Source organism: Rhinopithecus roxellana, chromosome 7, assembly GCF_007565055.1.
Source record: "Rhinopithecus roxellana isolate Shanxi Qingling chromosome 7, ASM756505v1, whole genome shotgun sequence".
NCBI classification, from domain to species: Eukaryota; Metazoa; Chordata; class Mammalia; order Primates; family Cercopithecidae; genus Rhinopithecus; species Rhinopithecus roxellana.
This window is the reverse complement of record NC_044555.1, coordinates 28,100,838-28,122,096: the sequence shown is the minus strand read 5'-3', so window position 1 is coordinate 28,122,096 and position 21,259 is coordinate 28,100,838. Positions and strand designations below refer to the sequence as shown.

The following is a 21,259-nucleotide window of genomic DNA, read 5'->3' as shown; positions in this document are numbered from 1 at the left end:
AGTAGAGACGGTGTTTCACCATGTTGGCCAGGCTGGTCTCGAACTCCTGACTTCAGGTGATTTGCCCACCTTGGCCTCCCGAAGTGCTGTGATTACAGGTGTGAGCCACCATGCCTGGCCCAGGCACAGGATTTTAATTGCAGCTTTAAAGCCTCAGAAGACTTTAGGGTCCCCCAACTTTCTGAAATTCCTAGTGTCAGGTCACTGTCCACTTTATGTATCTCTTTCCTGATCTGGTATAATGCTTTTGATCCAGGACACCGGAACTTTTTTATGCTGTTTTATTAGATCTTATTTTAGCATTCTCCTGATATATCAGGGCTAAGTTCCTAAGAACACAAATGACAACCTTTTATTCCAGAATGGGCAGAATTATCTTTATTTTCATTAGGAAGTAGACAAATGTGGACATCCCACACTAAATGAAAAAATAAAGCAAGCAAACTGATGTGCTCATTCTGGAATGAATAAATACCCAAAATTGATCATTTCTCTGCTGGTATAATTTGTCCATTCTGATTAACAGATAAAACGCCATAAAATCTTGGAAAGTTTAGAAGTATTCTATTTTAATTAATAATTTTTTCTAAAAAAAAAAAATCCCTGAATGGTCAAGGTTTTGAATAATTTGAGGAGTATGAGACACACATCTTCATATAACACCTTGACCACCGTATCATAATCTGAATTTGCTCATGTCCCAAGTCTAATAACTTACACTTTGCCTGAAGGACTTTCCTTCTTGAAGGCATGCTTCAAAGGAAAGGGTTTCCTCTGCAATTTAGCTGGTATCAAAGTCAGTCTCCAAAAATGAACATGTGTGTGTAGAAAGAAGTCTGACTTCAGTGAGCTTAAATACTTAAGTAATTTCACGTGAGTCATTACAGTGCACATATGGGGCCTGGTGATATCCCAAGACCCATGTCCCACTGCTTTCACCACTGCCCTCAAGGAAGTGAAATATTCTCACAGTGCTGAGAACAGAGTTGAAGCCTATTTTGCATTTGATTTTATCTATCAGCACCGAGAATCAGATCAGGAAGAAAACATGCCAATTAGAGAAACAGAAAGGAAAGAAGAAACATTAAAGTTTGTACTTTGCTTGCCCAGACACCACCACCCTTAAGCATACTTATATCATAAACTTGGAAGGATACTAAGAAACAAACTGCATTAGAGGACTCTTTATCTTTTTGGTTAAACATTATTCATACCTTCTGGTTCACCACAACAAGGCACAAGTACACAAATATGTATTCTGAAAAACTAAAACAGCAGGGATATTTAATTAAGATGGTGTAAGCCTTACCCCAGTCATGGTTGAAATATGAGAATTCCAGTTCTTTTTATGAATTAAGAGGCTTATTTACTAGATCATAAGCAGGATTTTGTGGGGAAAGTGTGGCTCTGAAAATGAGCTGCTCTTAACACTAAGCTCAGTTGTACAAAAAGGAAACACTTGACAACTCAGGCTTTGGGTTGGCAATACAGTGCCTAAATGTGGGGAAAGCAGACAGAATCCCAAGAACACTGACACATCAATCAGCCCAGAGGAGGGGTGGAAAAAATGATTAGAATTGACTCAACCTTTTGCACCTTTACTAAAAGGGGTGGGGGTTGGCATACGCAGGAAGGAAGAGAAAAACAGTGTAAAGAGAAATATCTGAGGTTAGAAAGAGGAGAAAAGCCAGGCCCGGTTAATTTTTTCTGAGAATGCCCTTGTGTCACCTGAAGTACTGCCAGTGGTGTTCGTTCTGGTCCTCTTCGGAGGGCTCCTCAACGCCAACTCTGGGCAGCAGAAGAAGGGAATGTGAGTGTGACAGGGACAACAGGAGAGCCAGGAGCTCTGGGCAAATGATCTGGACCATGTCCATGAGAGAATATTTCTCACTTTCAATATAAATCCATATCCTTTCTTAAACTGTCCCCATCCTCTAAAACCCAGAGAGGCTGAGAGTCCACTAAATTTAAATTTAAAGCAGCAATATCAGGAGCCAGGTCAAATGGGGATTGATCAGGAATGAGGATGAGCCTCTCAAAATATAATGTAATAAAATCAGAGGATGAAATACACCTCATAGAAAACAAATTTACATTTTTTTTGCAAATTCATCTGTTTATAAAGCAAGATACCAAAAATAGAAAAAAAGAAATTGTTGCTTAAATGTTACACATATTTAAAGTGTTTACATATATTTTTACACATATTTGACAGAAAGAACAAAAAGCATGATATTATTGAAAAACAGCAACAATACTTAAGAAGACAAAGATGGTCTTTTTCTCAGACAAGCACACCATGTTGTACACAGGATCAACCTGAAAGTCGGGAACCTTGCTTCTGCTACTCTCTTTAGCTTGTAGCCTTTTGAGTTGACATGGTCCACCTTCACCTTCCTTAATAATTTCTGGGTTACTCAGAGTGCATCTGAATCTTACTATCATGTTGGAGCAGGGTTTCGTAAACTCAGCAGCATTGACATTTCAGGTCAGATAATTCTCTGTTGTGGTGACCCGTACAGTGCACTGTAAGATGTTTAACAGAGTCTCTGGCTTTCACCCACAAGATACTAATAGCAATCCCACCCACCAAGAAGCTGAGGTTTTGACCCCTTCCTCTTGTTGTGGCCAACTAAAAACATCTCCAGATACTGTCAAATAAATGTCCCCTGGGGGACAAAATTGCCGTCAGTTGAGAATCACTGCACTGAACCATGTATTCTCAATGGAGGCAGTATCACCCTCCTGGGTATAAAAATTGGTTCTTGTAGGTAAAAGAAAATACTTAGATATTACAATGGTTTGTAGCCCTCCAAAGTGCCACAGCACAGACAGAGAGGCATAGCAGATCTGTGATATTAAAATTTCACTGGGGGAGGTAATTGAGGAAAAAGTTTTTAAAGGCTCCTCAGCGGTGACAATAATGAAAAAAAGATTGAGAACTACTTCGCTAGACAATGCCCAAATTCTCATGTTACTAATATCCCCTGACATATGCAAGTGAGGACACGATTCTTCTTAAGGTGGTGCTTTTAGTTACATGTTCAGAATGTGACTTAAATCAGACTCTATTACTACAACTTTGAAAAATTATAGCAAACACCAGAAAAACAAGCCAGATTCCTTAATGTAAGATTCATTGTCTCTTCAGTAATAGTATTAATAATAGTAGCAGCTGTAACGCTATGATTAATACTATTAATATAATAACAGCTAAAATATACTAAGTGCTTATGTGTCAGATGGTACACTGATGAGAGAATTCTTCATTGCATTATTTATTACATTTTATCCTCACACTATGACTGTCCCTATTTAATCAGTGAGGAAACTGAGGGATACAGGTAAAATAAGTTGCCCAAGGTCACAAAGGTAGAAATGGTAGAGCCAAGATTCCAACTCAGGCTGCTAAACTCCAGAGCCTCAGCTCTTCCTCTTATAGGATATTGCCTTTGATTACAAGGTGGCATCTTTAAGGTCTTTTAAAATATCCAGTTGCAAATGCTATTACATAAAGAGCTCAGGGCTTCTCCCTGCCTTTATTCCTTATGTTATCTTGCAAAGAGCTTTATTATAAATTCTCAGTCTAACAGGATTATGCCAAGTAGAGCATTCTTACTTGTCCTTGAATGATTATATTACTACACTCTGGAATGTGAAGGTTACAGTTCATTTGGCCACTTGGGTGTATGTCGTTCCACCGCTCCCACCCCCCCACCCACTATCTCCACCGTTTTGTGTGTGTTACTGGAAGCTGAGGACTCCTAGTAGACAGCCACCATGCTGTCGCAATGTGGTCAGGACACACACAAGGCTCATCAGCCAAAATAATCCCACGATCATTTTTTAAGTTGCTAAAATTACATCCTTTGTCAATAACAACTCTTAAGAGACTAAGAAAAATATTTTGTTTTAACAGAAAGCAATTTGCACATTTTACCATTATGTTTTAAAATACCAATCACAAAACACCAATTTAAAAAGATAAATTGGATTTATGGAAAGCAGTGACCTGGCTTTGGATGTACAGTTATATTCATTTTTATTTTATACACAGACTTGAAATTAGCCATAGTAAGAAACATAGCTAACTCCTATTTATGGTGAACTCCAAGAACCACCCTGGGCTTCTGACTTCTGAGCAGCTACTTAACAGTTCATCAGGGCCTCTATCAGTAGCCTGGAGAAGTAAGGAATAAGTAGGTACTGATCATATTGAGGTCATGGGGTCAAAATACCAAATTGAACTTCAGGGGGTTTCTGAATCAATTTAGAATAAGAACCTTAGTTACAGAAATGATTTATGGCCATCACACCACAAGCCACAAGCTAGAAAAATTAATCTGTTTTATTACCCTATTTCAGAGGGAATTTCTTTTGATGTAATCTCTGTAAATGTCAGTTTCTACACTTATGTAATCATTATTTATACACATCTGGAAAAATGCAATGAGCTGACACAATATGTATTTTTCAGTAATGGCATACTTTCCTTCATTGTGCTGTCTGGATAGAGTCGGACAGAAGGAAGGAAATGATAAAGATAGAAACAGAAATCAACTAAAATGAAATTAGAAAAACAATACAAAAAAATCAATGAAATAAATAGCTGGTTCTTTGGAAAAGATCAATAAAATTGACAAATGTCTAGCAAAATTGACCAAAAACAGAGAAGATATATCAAAAATGGGATATCACTGTAGACTCCGCAGACATCAAAAGGATAACATGGGAATGCTACAAACGACATAAACTTGACAACTTAAATGAAACTGACCAATTTCACAAATCACCACAACTTACCCAATATGAAATAGGTCATCTGAAAAGCCCTATAACTAATAAAGAAATTGGCTCCATAATTGAAAAACTCCCAAAAAAGAAGTCTCCAGGCCCAGATGGTTTCACTGGAGAATTGTACCAAAAGTTTAAGGAAAATAACACCAATTCTACATAATCTCTTCTAGAAAACAAAAGAGTAAGGAACATGTCCAACTCATTTTGTGAGGCCAGATTACTCTGATACCAAAACCAGACAAAAGCAGTATAAAAAATAAAGAACTACTGACCAATATCCCTTATGAATACAGACATAAAAATCCTTAACAAAATGTTTGCTCATATAATTCAGCAATATGTAAATAATATACCACATCAAGTGGGGTTTATTTCAGAGAAACAAAGCTGGTTCAATATTTGAAAAGTAATTAATGTAATTTGCCATATTAATAGGCTAAACAAGAAAAATCATATGATCATATCAATTGATACAGAAAAAAATTTGATAAAATTCAATACCTGTTCATGAAAAAAAAAAAAAAAACCTCTCAGAAAACTAGCAATAGATAGGAACTTCCTCAACTTGAAGATGAACATCTACAAAAACCCTGTAGCTAATAGTATAGTTAATAAGGAAAGACTGAATGCTTTCCTTTTTTTTTTTTTTTTTTTGAGATGGAGTCTCACTCTGTCACCCAGGTTGGAGTACAGTGGCCTATGATCTCAGCTCACTGCAAGTTCTGCCTCCCGGGTTCATGCCATTCTCCTGCCTCAGCCTCCCAAGTAGCTGGGACTACAGGTGCCTGCCACCATGCCCGACTAATTTTTTGTATTTTTAGTAGAGATGGGGTTTCACCATGTTGGTCAGGCTTGTCTCGAACTCCTGACCTTGTGATCCGCCTGCCTCGGCCTCCCAAAGTGCTGGGATTACAGGTGTGAGCCACCGTACCCAGCAAATGCTTTCCTCTTAAGATCAGAAAAAGATGAGGACGTCCATTTATACCACTCTTATTCTACACAGTAGTGAAAATCCTAACCAGAGCAATAAGGCAAGAAAAGGAAACAAAAGGTACACTGGTTGAAAAGGAAGAAAAAAAAAACTGTCGCTATTTACAAATAACATGATGGTCTATATGGTCTATGCAGAAAATTCCAAAGAATCTACCAAAAAAAAAAAAAAAAAAAAAAAAAGGACCAAAACCCTTTCAGAACTAAAGAACTAATAAGTGAGTTCAGCAGTAAGGTGACAGGATACAAGTTCTAACAAAACATGTACAGGCCTTGGGTGCTGAAAACTGCAAAAGTCAAATGAAAGAAACCAAAGAAGATGTAAATAAATGGAGAAATACATCATGTTCATGGATTGGAAGACTCAACAAAATAAAGATGTCAATCTCCCCAAAAATTAATGTAAAGGTTTAACATAATTCCTATGAAAGACCCAGCAAGATTTTTTTTACATGTAGACAAATGTGTTCTAAAATTTATGTGGAAAGGAAGTAGAATAGCCACAACAATAAAGTAGGAGGAATCACTCTAACTGATACTAAGGTTTACTGTATAACTATAGTCATCAAGACAGTATGGTCTTGGAAGGATAGACACATAAACCAATAGAGCAGTGCAGAAAGACAACCCCATGCATACAGACAACTGATTTTTGACAAAGAAGCAAAAATAATTCAATGGAGTAAGGATAGTCTTTTCAACATATGTTAGAACAACTGGATAGCCACTGGCAAAAAAAAACCTCAGCCTAAACCTCACATCTTATACAAAAATTAACTCAAAATGGATCACAGACTTAAATGTACAGTGTAAAACTAAAAAGCTTTTAGAAGATAACCCAGAAGAAATCTTCAGGCCTAAGGCTTGGTGGAGTCCTTAGACGTGATACAAATGCATGACCCATAAAAGAAAAAAAAATTGATAAATTATAAATTAAAACTTCTGCTCTATGAAAGACCCTATTAAAATGATTAAAAGACAAGCGCCGGGCGCGGTGGCTCACTCCTGTAATCCCAGCACTTTGGGAGGCCAAGGTGGGTGGATCACGAGGTCAGGAGATTGAGACCATCCTGGCTAACATGGTGAAACCCCATCTCTACTAAAAATACAAAAAATTAGCCAGGCGTGGTGGCGGGCGCCTGTAGTCCCAGCTACTTAGGAGGCTGAGGCAGGAGAATGGTGTGAACCCGGGAGGCGGAGCTTGCAGTGAGCCGGGAAGGTGCCACTGCACTGCAGCCTGGGAGACAGAGTGAGACTCCGTCTCAAAAAAAAAAAAAAGACAAGCTACACACTGGGAAAAAATATTTGCAAACCATGTATCTGACAAAAGACTACAGTCTCGAATAACGAACTCTAAAAACTCAACAAAGAAACAAACAATCCAATTTAAAAATGGACAAAAGACTTGAACAGATACTTTACCAAAGACATATGAATGGTAAATAAACACATGAAGTGATGTTTAATATAATTATCTATGAGAGAAATGCAAATTAAGACCACAATGAGATATTCCCACATACCTACTGGAACAGCTGAAATGAAAAACACTGACAATACCAAACGCTAGGGAGGATGCTGAGAAACTGGATCCCTCATACACTGCTGGTGGGAATGTACAATGGTACAGCCACTCTGGAAAACAGTTGGCAGTTTCTTATAAAACTAAACACACGTTTACTATCCAACCCAGAAGGCACACTCCTGGGCATCTGTCTTGGAGAGGTGAAAACTTATGCCCATGCAAAAACCTACAGAAGAATATTCACAATGGCTTTATTTTTAATAGCCCAAAACTTGAAACTATCCAAATGTCCTTCGAGGGGTAAATGGTTAAACAAACTCTGGTACATCCAGAGTTTGGCTGGAGCCACTAATTAGGCAGCAGGGACCACAGGAGGAATGTGACAGGCCCACCTTGGAATACTACTCTGCAATAAAACAGAACAAACTTGATACATGAACAACCTACATGGATCTCCAAGGCAGTTACAAGAGCAAAATGTCAAAAGTCAACTCTCTACTCTCAATGGAAAATTATTTGGTCCCGTATATGTTTGAGGGGAAGGGTAGAAAAGGATTTACAAAATAGCATGAAAAACAAACATGATTTAATGAGGCTCTGAGCATCCAGAGCATCTACTAGGTGACCAGACAAACAGGAGCAGGAAGTAATCTCAGAGGTCACCAAATGCAAAGATTCTCAACTGTGTGCAGGGTAAACCTTTTTTCTTGCCCTAATTCTGCTACATAGAACAAAGATGGTACCATCTTATGTCTTAAGTTTAAAAGTAAGAGACTGTAAATTTTCTTTAGGTTTATATTCTCAAAGGTGGATTCTTTTCCTTAATCCAACCCTTGAGATTCATGCCAGGTAATTGAAATTCTAACCTTCCCAAATTTTATAACTCTTCTTTACAGACAGTATAGCACAGTGGTTAAGAGTGTGGACTTCCTGGTATGAGCGCCTAGGTTCAAATCCTAGCTTGTCCACTTAAAGCTCTGTGACCTTGGGCAAATTTCTGCTTTGTGCCTCAGTTTCCCCAACTCTAAAATTGAGATAATAGTCCTATCTCCCTTGTAAGAATGTTATGAGAATTATCTTAATATATGCATGGTGTCTGGAACAATGCCTGCAACATAAGTGTTACTTATTATTATGACCAACACTGATAAACCCCATATTGGTTCTGCAGACCCACCTGGATCTCAGGCAGGGATACACTAGCCCAGAAATGGTGAAGCTGGCAGTGGAAGTGGCAGTGGCTGGCGGCAGAAGTGGCAGCCCAGGAATCTCTGCCTAACATCTATACGAAAACTCCAGATACAGGTGATGATTCTCTCAAATTTTAGTTTCTTCCCCCCAACTCCAAGGATGACTGGGAGATCTCTGTTCATTTTCTCTCCTCCAAGGTATGTACACTGTGCAGCTGTCTCGGGCATTCTACAGTCTAGAGAATACAAACTAAAAAAGCCAGCAGAGAAAGAAAATCCATTGCCACCGTGTGGCTTTTCAAAGAAGTTTTCAAAAACACCTTTGCACTACCCAAGTCTTGTTGTTCCGGAACACGGTCACCCTGTGCAGACCTGAAATTGTGGCAAGTGGCCAGAGCACATCCAGTGATGTGCAGCACAACACTTAGAGCTGAAGTGCCCTTGAGATCACCTGGCAGAGCATCTTCACTCAACGCTGAGGAAACCTGAGGCCCAAACACATGAGAGGCTTGTCTTTAATTCAAGCCAGAGTTGGGCTGTGGGTCTCTTGAACCCTATTTCCAATGACCTCTTTACCATAAGATGCTGGAGCTCACAAACACAATTTGGAATTCAAGTGTTCTTGAAAAAGTCAAACTCGTATCAGTGCTCCTTCTGTCCTGACACAGCTACAAAGCCACAGGCAGAGGACGTCCATGAAACTGCAACAGGTGAGAGTTACCCAGGAAATGTCACCTCTTTTGTACACTCAAGCAAGAAGAGACAGCATACAGCTTCATGCTAAAATAAAACTCTAACTGCCTCTATATCTGGCTGGTGAGCTTGTTCTTCAGAGTCTGGATTTCATTTCAAAGGAACATGAAATACTGGACTCTGCCAGGGGCTCTTGGTCTATTTTCTGTCCCGCAGCTTTAAGACTTTTTAAATTTTTGCTCTAATGTCACTGTTCTAGCAAGATCCAGGCACTTCTCATTCTTTGTATGTTTGCACTGACAAAAATTTTTAATGACTACATTGTTTTCTCCTGGAAAACCCCATACTCCAAACTTTTACTTATTGTTTTAAAAAAAATTGTTAATCCCTCCTCACAAATAAAACCAAAGACTGTAAAAGGCTTCCATGAACTAAAGTAGCACACCCTGCACAGGTTGTTGAACATTCTCAGAAACAGTGACAACTGACATACTCAATTAGCCTTGGTTCCAAACCAACCTGATGTTAAGCCATGACAACATGGGTGTTGTGCCTCCTCCAATGATCCAGACGGTGAAGAACACGATGAGAAGGGTGGTCGTGAACATCATCTGGCGAGCATAGGATGCCGTGTCACGGATGGCCAACGCAAATGCCATTGCTCCCCTGAGGCCTGCAGGGACCAAAGAAGATCTGCTTATAAGAATTAAATGACAATGTTGTCTCAAAATCCACTGCTGCCATTTGGGGCTAATAAACTCTATTCATTCATGCTTCAGGGGCCAAGTTGTCTTACTCAGAAAGAAGAACCTTAAAGGCATGATCTTCTTTTATTTGATGCTGTCTTTTGCAAAACTCCCAAACACAATGAAAAAGCATCGTACTGCTTTGTACAGCACTTTTTCAGAATAATAACACTCCTATTACTTAAATGATTCTCCTGCTAGTAACATGAAGTAAAAATAAATATAAATAAGTAATAATAATATAAGCTAAAACTGTGATCCCAACACAACCCAAGCACCACATAGTCAATATAAACTTAAAAAACAGGCTAGGTATGAGTATTCAAATTTGTGAAACACAGTTCAGCATTTCCTTAGCAAAAGGGGAAACCACACAGAGAAGTGAAAATATAACCCAATCTACATCAGGGGTGGTCAAGGCTTTCTGTAACTGGCCAGATATTAAAGATTTTAGGTTTTGTGGGCCAAGAGGCAAAATCAAGAATATTATTTGGGTACTTAGATCAAAGAGACGAACATTTCCACAAATGTTTATTATCAAAAATCAATAATAATAATTGAGGCCACTTTGTTGTAATACAGGTCTAATAACGAAAAGAGGGAAATTCTTCCTGAAGGGGATATTTTGCTTAACTGTTGTTTCAAAGTCAGTGTTGTCTAGCATCAAATAGAGTGCAAACATTCATCTGTATAAGACATTCTTAGCTCATGGGCTATGTGAAGACAGGCAGTGGCCAGATTTGGCCCAGGGGTTGTAGTTTGCTGATACTTGATCTGCATTATGGATTTTAAGATTAATACCATCAGTTTAATGTTTTGGAGTTCATCTTTCTAAGCTCTTTCGTTCCTTTCCCATATCATGCTCATAATTTATTTTATAGTAAAGACTGAATCTGGCTGGGTGTGGTGGCTCACGCCTATAATCCCAGCATTTTGGGAGGCAAAGGTGGGCAGATCACCTGAGGTCAGGAGTTTGAGACCAGCCTGACCAACATGGTGAAACACTATCTCTACCAAAAATACAAAAATTAGCCAGGCATGATGGCATGTGCCTGTAGTTCCCTGCTAATGGGGAGGCTGAGGTGCGAGAATCACTTGAATCCTGGAGGCAGAGGTTGCAGTGAGCCGACACGGTGCCACTGCACTCCAGCCTGGAGGACAGAGTGAGGCTGTGTCTCAAAAAAAAAAAAAAAAAGAAAAAAAGAAAAAAAAAAAGACTGAATCTACAGTCTTTATATCTAGTATTAATTTTTATTCACCATGGGGAAGATTGTGTGTATAACATGCGAGAGAATGAAAAGTTAGACTTACTATATCTCTTTGTACATTTTTCTACTTTTCGCAATTTCACAATTATTAATATATGTAATCTGAGCACTTCACTACAATTCACTAAAGAAGAGTGACATCAATAAAAGTTACACTGAAAACAAAGTTGATGTTTTCTAGTAATCTGTTCTAGTGAAATATTTATACACATCTAGGTCACCCTACAGCCAGCCAGCTATGTCAAGGGTCAACATTTAAGCCTCTCAAGGGATGTTGACTCAAAGAAGAAAACTTGGGCATCAGAGAGAGACCATGCAGAATACATTTTTCTTAATTTCATTAGGTAAGCATGGTAAGCAATATGAAAGTGAGACCTCAGGTATTTCATAGCCTTGATGAATGAGTTCCTTTTGATAGGCAGATTTCTCCCAGCATAAAATGTCTTTTATTGGAGATATCATTAAACAGCACTGTACACTTCTCAGCTTTTTAGTACAGAAGCCAATGAGCATATTTAAGTTGACCTAGATGACAGGGTTAGCTCCAACTAATCTTCCTCTTGTTCACTGGCATATTCCTAATATGTACATAGAAGCTTATCACCGTCCTCTTCACCAAGCTCTGAATGTGTCCCTGCTGCTCTTGAGTGAAGCTCAAACTCTTTGGCACAGCACTGGAGCTTCTCTGAGGTCTCCACTCTACAGTGGTGGTTCTCAAAGTGTGGTTTTCAAACCAGCAGCAGCGGCAGCTCAGAAATGTTAGAAGAGCCCACTCCATATCCCCAGATGACAGTGAGGCCCAGCAACCTGTGCTTTAACAAGCCCAATGGGCAATTCTGATGTAACCTAAAGGGTGAAAATTATGAGTTTAGATACAATTCTCCTTTCCAACCTCACCTTTTTTTTTTTTCCTTTTTTCTTGCATATCATTCCTTTCTTATACTGATTTGGAAAAAAGATTTAGTACAGTTATGCTCAAAATGAGTACCGGGCCCATGTGGCAGGGCCAAGTAACTAAAACATGATTCAGAAAACAGGCAGTGAAAGACACACTTGGACATGATCAAGAGGCATTTCACTGCCACGAAACAAGGCGGGGCAGGGATTCTAAAACACACAGCAGGAGGCACTCCTACCCCTTTCAAGTCAAGGAGCTTGTGCTATATTGGTATAAGGAATGGTTTATTTTCTGATGATCATATGTGGGATTATTTCAACTGCCACTAGAAAGGACTTTCGTTTCGTATTATTTATATACTTCGTTTTTGTAAAATAAATGCAACAGAAACTTAATTCAGGATTGATCCCACCCATCAAGTAGAGCCGGCCCCTCTGGGGTCAGGAAGGAAACTGTTTTTTGTTTTTTGTTTTTTTGTTTTTACATCACCATGCCGGTTACATTCATCTTCCACTGGAATGACTAGAGCCCTCCAGGCAGTGGCCTGACTACAGAAGAACACAGGACTGGCTCCTGGGGGCAAACAGGCTCTCTTGCTTCTCCTCATTGGCCGTGCCTTAGCATGGCTCCTCCCTATCTCCTACTCAAGCAGGTCCTTAGTACACAAAGCCCTGGTAAAAACCCAAGTCACTACCTCTCAACTCTTTTGGATAAGGGGAGTTTTCCCTGGGCTTGGACTGAGAAGCCGTGCCCTCCCTGGAGGTGCTATCTTGACTAGATTGTGTGAAGACAGTGGGTGCAGAAGAAAAATGGCTGAAATGAAAAATGGGAGTCACTGGTACCCATCTGCAGCTACAACTTCAGATGCCTACAGACGTGGTCAGTGTGACATGTGCAGTGGGGAGGGACAGAGAAAGGGATGGGCAAGGGGGGTGTTCCCAGGGAAAGTAGTCTATCCGCTGGCCTTTACCTCTTCACTTTGCCCTGGGCAGCCACAGCTTCCATGGCTTTACACATGGTCTCTTCATCCCCCAGGAACTGCATGCGCCTGATGTGCTTCAAGTTCTTGTCCAATTCATAGACAACGGGAATAGCAGTCGGCAGGTTCCTCTCTGCAGAGACCCTCCAGATGCTTGACAATGCCGGGGAGGCTGTTGCCATGGGCTGTAATCAGTACCCATTTCCCCTTCTTAACCTGTGGAACTATTTCTTCATTCCAAAGGGGCAGAGGTCTGGCAGAAGTGTCCTTCAGACCCTCACAAGAGGGTAGTTGATCTTCAGTGAGGTCTACATACCTGCGATCTTTACTGATGCTGCTGTAGAAGGGATGATTGGGCTCTATGAGAGGTGGTGGGACATCACAGGAGCGCCTCCAGATCTTTACCATGGTTGGCAGCAGTTTCTGCTTTATGGAGGTCCGTCAGAAGCCCAGAGTGCCACTCATTAAGATGCCAAGTCCTCACTACGGGCAGCCATATCAGGTCAGTGGCATCTGGCACTGTCCAGAGGACCCAGATTGCTCTCTTCTGCACTGAGGTGAAGCAGATGTTGAACTTATAGCCAGCATCTTGCAGTGCCTGTCTACCTCACTTCACCTCCTTGTGGCCCCCAGGCTCAGGGAGGTGTCCTTCCAGCCACTGAAGCAGTTCTCCAGGTTCCAGGCACTCTCCCCGTGCCAGATCAGCAGCAGCTTGTAGGCGGCAATGGTGGTCAACCTCACCCTCTTTCTGAATTATTCCATGTGTCTGACATTTAAACCAGACTGCTGCCCTTCCCTAAACAAGCCAGGCATGCCAATGCTTTTCTGCCTTCCCAAACTGCTGCCTCCTGAAATTCCATTCTTCCAAGCCTAGCTAAAAGGCCACTCCCTTAGTGAAGATGGCCCTGAGCCATTCTCTTCTTGTCCACGTTTCTTTCAGACCTCTTTTGTGCAATTCACCAACCTCTCTCGGAAGAAAATTAACTCTTTGTCTACCTGCCTCCCCCCAGCAGACTGTCAGCTCCATGAAGGAGGCTGGTCTTTGCATCCTCCACAACCTAAAGCTGTGGCTTATGAAAAGAGGATGCTCTGGCCGGGCGCGGTGGCTCAAGCCTGTAATCCCAGCACTTTGGGAGGCCGAGATGGGCGGATCATGAGGTCAGGAGATCAAGACCATCCTGGCTAACACGGTGAAACCCCGTCTCTACTAAAAAATACAAAAAACTAGCCGGGCGAGGTGGCGGGCGCCTGTAGTCCCAGCTACTTGGGAGGCTGAGGCAGGAGAATGGCGTAAACCCGGGAGGCGGAGCTTGCAGTGAGCCGAGATCCGGCCACTGCACTCCAGCCTGGGCGACAGAGCGAGACTCCGTCTCAAAAAAAAAAAAAAAAAAAAAGAAAAGAGGATGCTCAATAAATGTTTGTCAGAGTAAAAGGAAATCATCTTAGAGGACTGTACCTGTATCTAAGTTCAGAGGCAAGCTAGTGTGAGACAAAATGACTGCTTTACTGAGCAGTGCCTGTTGGTTTGATTTCACTATGACTCTGTGAGCCCCCCAATAACTACTGCATGGCAGTAATGGTGGCTGCAACTCACTCTCTGTCTTAAAGGACAGAGGTGCCTTTAAGGGTCACAGTAGCCTTTTGCAACTAACTTCTCCTCCCTCTGTTCTGCAGAAATGCTCTAACTTGGGTCTCATTTATATAAAGCTGACACTTACCACCCCCACTGCATCATCCACTCATGCCAGTTGCTCTCTCCTTACTCTACTTCCACAGCTTTCTTTATTGTCCTTTGTCCCCTCAGTGGCTTCTCCAGACTTCTGAGCTTTACAGGGAAAAGGGGGGGCATGTGGGAGACAATGTCAATTCAGCAGGATGATCACAGCTATTAAATTCCAGTGTTGAGTCCCCCTTGCTTACATGAGTGTATTTTATTTCTTTTGCTCCACAGAAAGTTAGAGCTGGGGGACCTCAGCTAATTAGTTCAATTTCATTATTTTACAAGAGAGGATACTGCAGCTGGGAGGTGCTGAGTGACTTGGCCAGTGCTCTTTCTCATCAGGAGCTCTTTTCCTTCTAATTCTAGACCTGGCGCCCTTCAGGAAGCTTAAGGGTTATGAAGATCTTCTAGAAAACAATCAAGCACTTTAAACACCATATCTCCAGGTCCCTTGAGTGGTAGTGATGAGATAGAAATGCAAATAATTTAGGGAAGAACGTTCACATTTGGTAGTATGGTTTGCAAAATCAACACTAATTCAATTGAACATGTACATCTGTCTATTCCTCACTGCAGGGGATACAAACGGACTAGAAACTTGAATGCTTGCCTTTTTATGAACCTTATCAATTATATTTTAGTCATATTCTTGTTACCTGCTGAATAAAACTCATTTTCTTTACACTTACGCCTTTTTACCTGAAAACATCATCATGTGTTGAAAATTCCAGCCAATCTTATGCCTTCTGCCCAAGTTGAGGAAAAAGGAAAGCGGGTAGATGTGCGCGGCTCTGCCCAGGAAGATGGCAACCTGACCACAGGTGGAGGTTAAGGGCCCAACAGTTTCCAGAATGGCATTCCACACAGCCTCCGGCTGAGCAGGGAATTTTAGGAATGCTGTGACACCTCATTAGAGTCCAGAGACCTGCCCAAAGAAGCCCGGCTGTCTAGTTTCCCTCAGACAAGTTTCTCAGCAACAAAATGGGAGTAGTTTGGCTAAGCTTCCCCACCTCCTGATTCATAGAGATCATTTCTAGCTTGTTAAACACACTGTTGTAACTTCTTGATTTAATTCAACTGGTATCTATCTATCTGTTTCTCTATCTATCTATCTATCTATCTATCTATCTATCTATCTATCTATCTAAATCTATCTAAAAAGAAGTCCAGAATAAGCTACAGTACCACGGCAGGAGAGGGCAGTTGAGAGAAGCAAACAGTGTGTGTTGGGCTCTACTAAAAGAAAAGGCACTAGAAGAAAAAAATTGCTAATCCTGCAGTCAAACGATAAAGAAAAAGTTTGCTGGATAAGCGCTCGCAGGCTTCATTTGCAAGTAAACATCAGAGATTTTAATGGCCAGAAAGAGCCTGCAAATAAGAGGTGGGGAAATTTAAAATATTCATAACACTAAAAGACATTCAGATCACTCACAGGAATGAACCCAGGGAGATATTTCTCTACCTAAGTAGCTAAAATGTCTTTTGGAGATGTAAGAAATGGAAAAGGAGGGTGGAAAAAGGAACTCTGTTGTGGAAACCAAAGAATTCAGGGAAACTGGTCCTTTGTCACTTCTGAGTTTAGAACAGTGCCCAGCTGAGAGAGCTGCACACTCCCCTGGTCAGAGAAGGGAACGTCTGTGGGAGCCAGAGGAACAGGGAGCTTCCGTTTTGGCAAAACACCAGCTGCAGGAGCTGCAGCTGTTTCAGACAGAAGCCAGGGCGGAACTATCTTCTCTGTCTCCTGCAGGGTAAAGCACTGCCTGTTTTTCTTCCGTTTTCTTTCTGTTTTGTTTTAAGCAGAAAGAACGAGGTAATGCTTACAAAGTACATTCTATCCCAGAAGAGAAGCAAAAGTCCTTAAGTGGTAAGCAGCAGTTAGGATCTGCAGAGGACTGGCTTGGCCTCTGCCAGGCCCTCATCTGTAAACAGGGCTGTGCTCTCACTATCTCTCACAGAGTGTCATGCTAGGAATACAAATCAAAACAACATGCAAGGTCTTTCTCAAAAAAGAATAAAAACACTGGTCTTGCAGATTTTTAGCTATTAGTCTGGTAAGCATGGAAATCCAAGAAATGAGCCACCAGTTTAAGCGTAGGAGGCTCTCACACTAGAAGGATTCCAGTATTGCATTAGGCCACTGTCACTGTCCAGCAGCTTGGTGAGTGTCAGTCATTCCTGCACAATAAATTAAGCCCAGAGAGAAAAACACTCCTTTTTTGCCAGCATTCCAAAGTCTAAGGATAATCATGAGGCCTCAGAAAAGGCAAATGTGAATGTCCAGCAATAGGGGACTGCGCTCAGTATCTTGAAATCAAGCCCCAGAAAAGTTTGCTTTAATAAAAACATAGTATCTGAGGCCAAGTGAGCAAAACCCTCAGCTGTCCATCCACTGCTAGGCACATGAGAGAAGCCAATCCCGCAAACTATGTCTCTTTTCCAGAAACTGCATTTACAATGGGCCCAGACCAAGGAACCAAGTATTTTTCTATTTTATCTTTTCTCCCCCTTGTTTTTTTTTTTTTTTTTCTTTTTTTCCTTCTCCTTTTTTTGGTGGGGGTGGGGAGAAAGAGTCTTCCACCATGATCTGCAGCAGCAGGGAAGCTTGAGAAAAAGTAGGGTCACTGCCTGCAAACAACCCTGGGCAGTGTGAGGAAGGGCTGCCCATACTGTGGATGTAGTCATGAGCAAGAGGAGAACCTTTGGGTCATCCAAATCAGGGCACCTCCTGGGTTGGAATTCATACAGCAATGAAATGTCAAAAATAACACTGGAGACTGACATGGTTGCTGACTTTTAGATTCACCCAGAAGGGCACTTTACAACACAAACTATCACCTGCTGAGCACCAGTTTAACAGAAAGGCCATCTTACACAGAAAAGGCCGAAAGGATGATCTTGGAATACATGCAGTCCTTTAAGTCAAATACATTTAGCGTTATGAAATGCCACTTAAGCCTGCTTTTATTCATCATAAAAACGCAGTGAACTAGCATGGACTTGGTCACCTACCCAAAACAGAAATAGTAATTATTATTTTATGATATTTTATATGATTATATTATTGTTATTTTATATTATTATTATGACTATTATTACTATAGCTTCTCCAACAGTGGTTGTCTCTGCATGTAGAAAATGGTGGAATAAGAAAAGGATACAAAAGCGCCAATGATGAAAATGGGGCTGAAAACGTGCTTCTGGAAGGTAAACAGTGCCAGGCCCATGTAGGAGAAGATGAAGTTCTCTGCCAGGAAATGTAACACCTCAAAGAGCTGCACAGAGAAGGGAAAAGGAAGCTGTAAACCCTGCAGTTCCCCCTTCCCTGTGTTAACAAGCAACTCGTGAGTACCAAGCCTCTCTCTCACCTGCTTGGTTCGACTTCTTGATTCCACCGACAGATTGTTGTAGGTGTAATGAGCTTGTGTGATTCCACAGAAAAGGACAGCTACAACACCTGTTAAAACATCCCCCCCAAAAAATCAATGGAAAATAAAGAGGCAGGGGAAAAAAACCCTGCTGGAACAAAAGGTTAAGGTAGGCAAGCCTAGCATATCCAACTTCCTGAATATTTCTGAAACTTTCCTATTGCTGGGTCGGGCACAGTGGCTCACACCTGTAATCCCAGCACTGCAGGAGGCCAAGGCAGGCAGATGGCTTGAGCCCAGGAGTTTGAGACCAGCCTGGGAAACATGGTAAAACCCCATTTCTACCAAAAATACAAAAAATTAGCTGGATGTGGTGATGTGGGCCTGTGGTCCCAGCTACTCAGGAGGCTGAGGTGAGAGGATCGCTTGAGCCTGGGAGGTTGAGGCTGCAGTGAGCCCTGATCACACCTCTGCACTCCAGCCTGGGCAACAGGGGGAAACCTTTTCTCAAAAAAAAAAAAAAAGAAATAAAGAAATAAAGAAAAGAAAAAAAAAAGTTTCCTATTACTACTGAACACTCCTACAACCCCTCACCTCATATCAACCTTTCTGTCTCCCAACCCTGCCTTCCTTCAAAGCCAAGTACCTCAACATCCCCTCCTTGTTCCAGTTTTAATGGTATCTATTGCCTCCTCTAAACTCCTCCAACTACCATCGGTAGTTGGCATATAGCAAGCATTCATTCCCTCAAAGAGACTGTGAGGGCCCATCCAAATTTTTGTCATATTCCTCACTGTTTTGAGAATGAATGAACTGAATTTCAAACTAATGCTTTATATACATATATATTTTTTGAGACAAAGTGGATTATATATTATATATCCCTCAGTGGAGGGCAGTGGCATGATCTTGACTCACTGCAGCCTCTATCTTCAAGGCTCAAGTGATCCTCCCATCTCAGCCTCCTGAGTAGCTGGGACTACAGGTGCACACCACCACACCCAGCTAATTTTTGTATTTTTTTGTAGAGATGGGGTTTCTCCATCTTGCCAAGGCTGGTCTTGAACTCCTGAGCTCAAGGGATCCACCTGCCTTGGCCCCAAAATGTTGAGTTTAAATAGGCATGTGCCACCGTGCCTGGCCTATATTTTTTCACAGTCTAGGGCTTCAGACAAAACAGATCAAGAGTACTATTCCATTTATCCAAGCCCCGATCTTCTATATTTCTGGTTAATGGTAATCATTTTGTTGTGCGAGACAACTGACGCACCTGGGACTTTGCCTACACATTTACAGATAACTGTTAAATGTTAAGGAAGTGGGGCATTTTGTAATGCTGCATATAAAGATTTGCTACAGTATTTTGAAAGGGTGATAAAAGTACATCCTAAGTACTTGGATTATGTACAGTAACTGTACTTGAATTTTTTAATGGAAAAATTCAATGATTTTTAAAAACGAAAGAATGTGAAGAAGTAAAACCACATTTCACCACACTAATACTATATGAAACTGACACCATAAAAATTTGATATTGAAAAAGAATGATTAAATAGCCCAGAGACACAACAATGAAAAACTGTGTTCACATTCACCTGAGCAGATGCAAAATCACCCTTTAAAGGACACATATTTTGCTTGTCATTGCTACTGTTTGTAAAATAACATAGCAATCAAGGGAAATATACAAATAAAATTTTAATAGATTCTTTGCACCTTAACATCTACTTATAGTTAGAATGAGTACTCAAAAATGTAATTGACTTTGGAATGATAAACTTTATCATTAAAATCTACTTTTTCAGGCTAGGCATGGTGGCTCATGCCTGTAATCCCAGTGCTTTGGGAGGCTGAGGCAGGAGGATCACTTAAGGCCAGGAGTTTGAGACCAGCCTGGACAACATAGCAAACTCCATCTCTACAAAAAATTAAAAAAATTAGCTGGGTGTGGTACGTGCCTGTAGTCTCAGCTACTTGGGAGGGTGAAGGGGGAAGATCCCTTGAGCCTAGCAGTTCGAGGTTACAGTGAGCTATGATTGTGCTGCTGCACTCCAGCCTGGGTGACAGAGCAAGACCCCATCTCTAAAAAAATAAAATAAAATAAAATCTAGCTTTTTGGAAAGTAAACAATCCATTTAAGACAGAACACTAGCCTTGCTCAGCAATCCTTCATACGGACACTTGGTGAACAGTTAAACTCCATGCAGTTGCTATCTAAGAATTCTTTGCTTCCTTCAAGTTCCCACAGGCCCCACTACAGTGAGGGGAAGGGTGGTGCAAGAGTAGAGAAAACCTACCTGTAAATCCGCAGGCTTCTGCCAAGAGAAACGTGCTCCAGGACATGAGGAAGAAGAGCGCTGTCTCCAGCAGGGGGAAGCAGTGTAGTTTGGTAAACTTAGTCACGTTGGCATTCTGTCAAGGACCCTGTCTCCAAGTACATGTTTCAGGGCCACCAAGAACCATACTCCACTAGCCCAGGACCCCTCCCCAAAGGGCTAGCCTTTCCCTTCAACCTTTTTTTTCGGAGGCTCTAAAGCTGCTGGAGATTTCTTAAGTAATACAAATTAAGCTTTCCAGTGGAACACAAGTTTTGTAGGGGTTGGAGGAAGAAACAGTGAGATACTGTTCAATGGGTACAGAACTTCTGTTTGGGATGATGAAAAAATTCTGAAAGTAGACAGGGGGATGGCTACCTGACATTGTGAATGTACTTAATCCCCACGGAATTGTGCACTTAAAAATGGTTAAATGACAAATCTCGTTAGCTATATTTTACCACAATTTTAAGAAACTAATCACATAGGGCGCGGTGGCTCATGCCTGTAATCCTAGCACTTTGGGAGGCCAAGGCGGGTGGATCACCTAAGGTCAGGAGTTCGAAACTAGTCTGGCCAACATACTGAAACCCCGTCTCTACTAAAAATACAAAAATTAGCCGGGTGTGGTGACATACATCTGTAATCCCAGCTATTCAGAAGGCTGAGAATCGACTGAACCCAGAAGGCAGAGGTTGCAGTGACCCGAGATCGCACCACTGCACTCCAGCCTGGGCAACAGAGCGAGACTCTGTCAAAAAAAATATTATCAT

General features: G+C 41.3%; 1 protein-coding gene and 1 pseudogene across 4 annotated transcripts in view; both read right to left on the bottom strand.

Moving 5' to 3' along the window:
- The window catches only part of SLC9A7 (solute carrier family 9 member A7), a 145,671-nt gene that overhangs the window by 26,954 nt on the left and 97,458 nt on the right, over positions 1-21,259 (bottom strand). For 3 of the 4 annotated variants that reach the window (XM_010376465.2, XM_030934453.1, XM_030934452.1), the window contains exons 8-13: positions 20,469-20,574; positions 18,172-18,260; positions 17,965-18,078; positions 15,506-15,617; positions 9,715-9,868; positions 1,729-1,788 (exon numbers count right to left, since the gene is read on the bottom strand). In XM_010376465.2, coding sequence (XP_010374767.2) covers positions 1,729-1,788; positions 9,715-9,868; positions 15,506-15,617; positions 17,965-18,078; positions 18,172-18,260; positions 20,469-20,574 — 635 coding nt within the window. The remainder of the gene's footprint in view (positions 1-1,728; positions 1,789-9,714; positions 9,869-15,505; positions 15,618-17,964; positions 18,079-18,171; positions 18,261-20,468; positions 20,575-21,259) is intronic. The other variant, XM_030934454.1, reaches the window with a different exon arrangement.
- Positions 13,074-14,233, bottom strand: LOC115898716 (annotated as a pseudogene).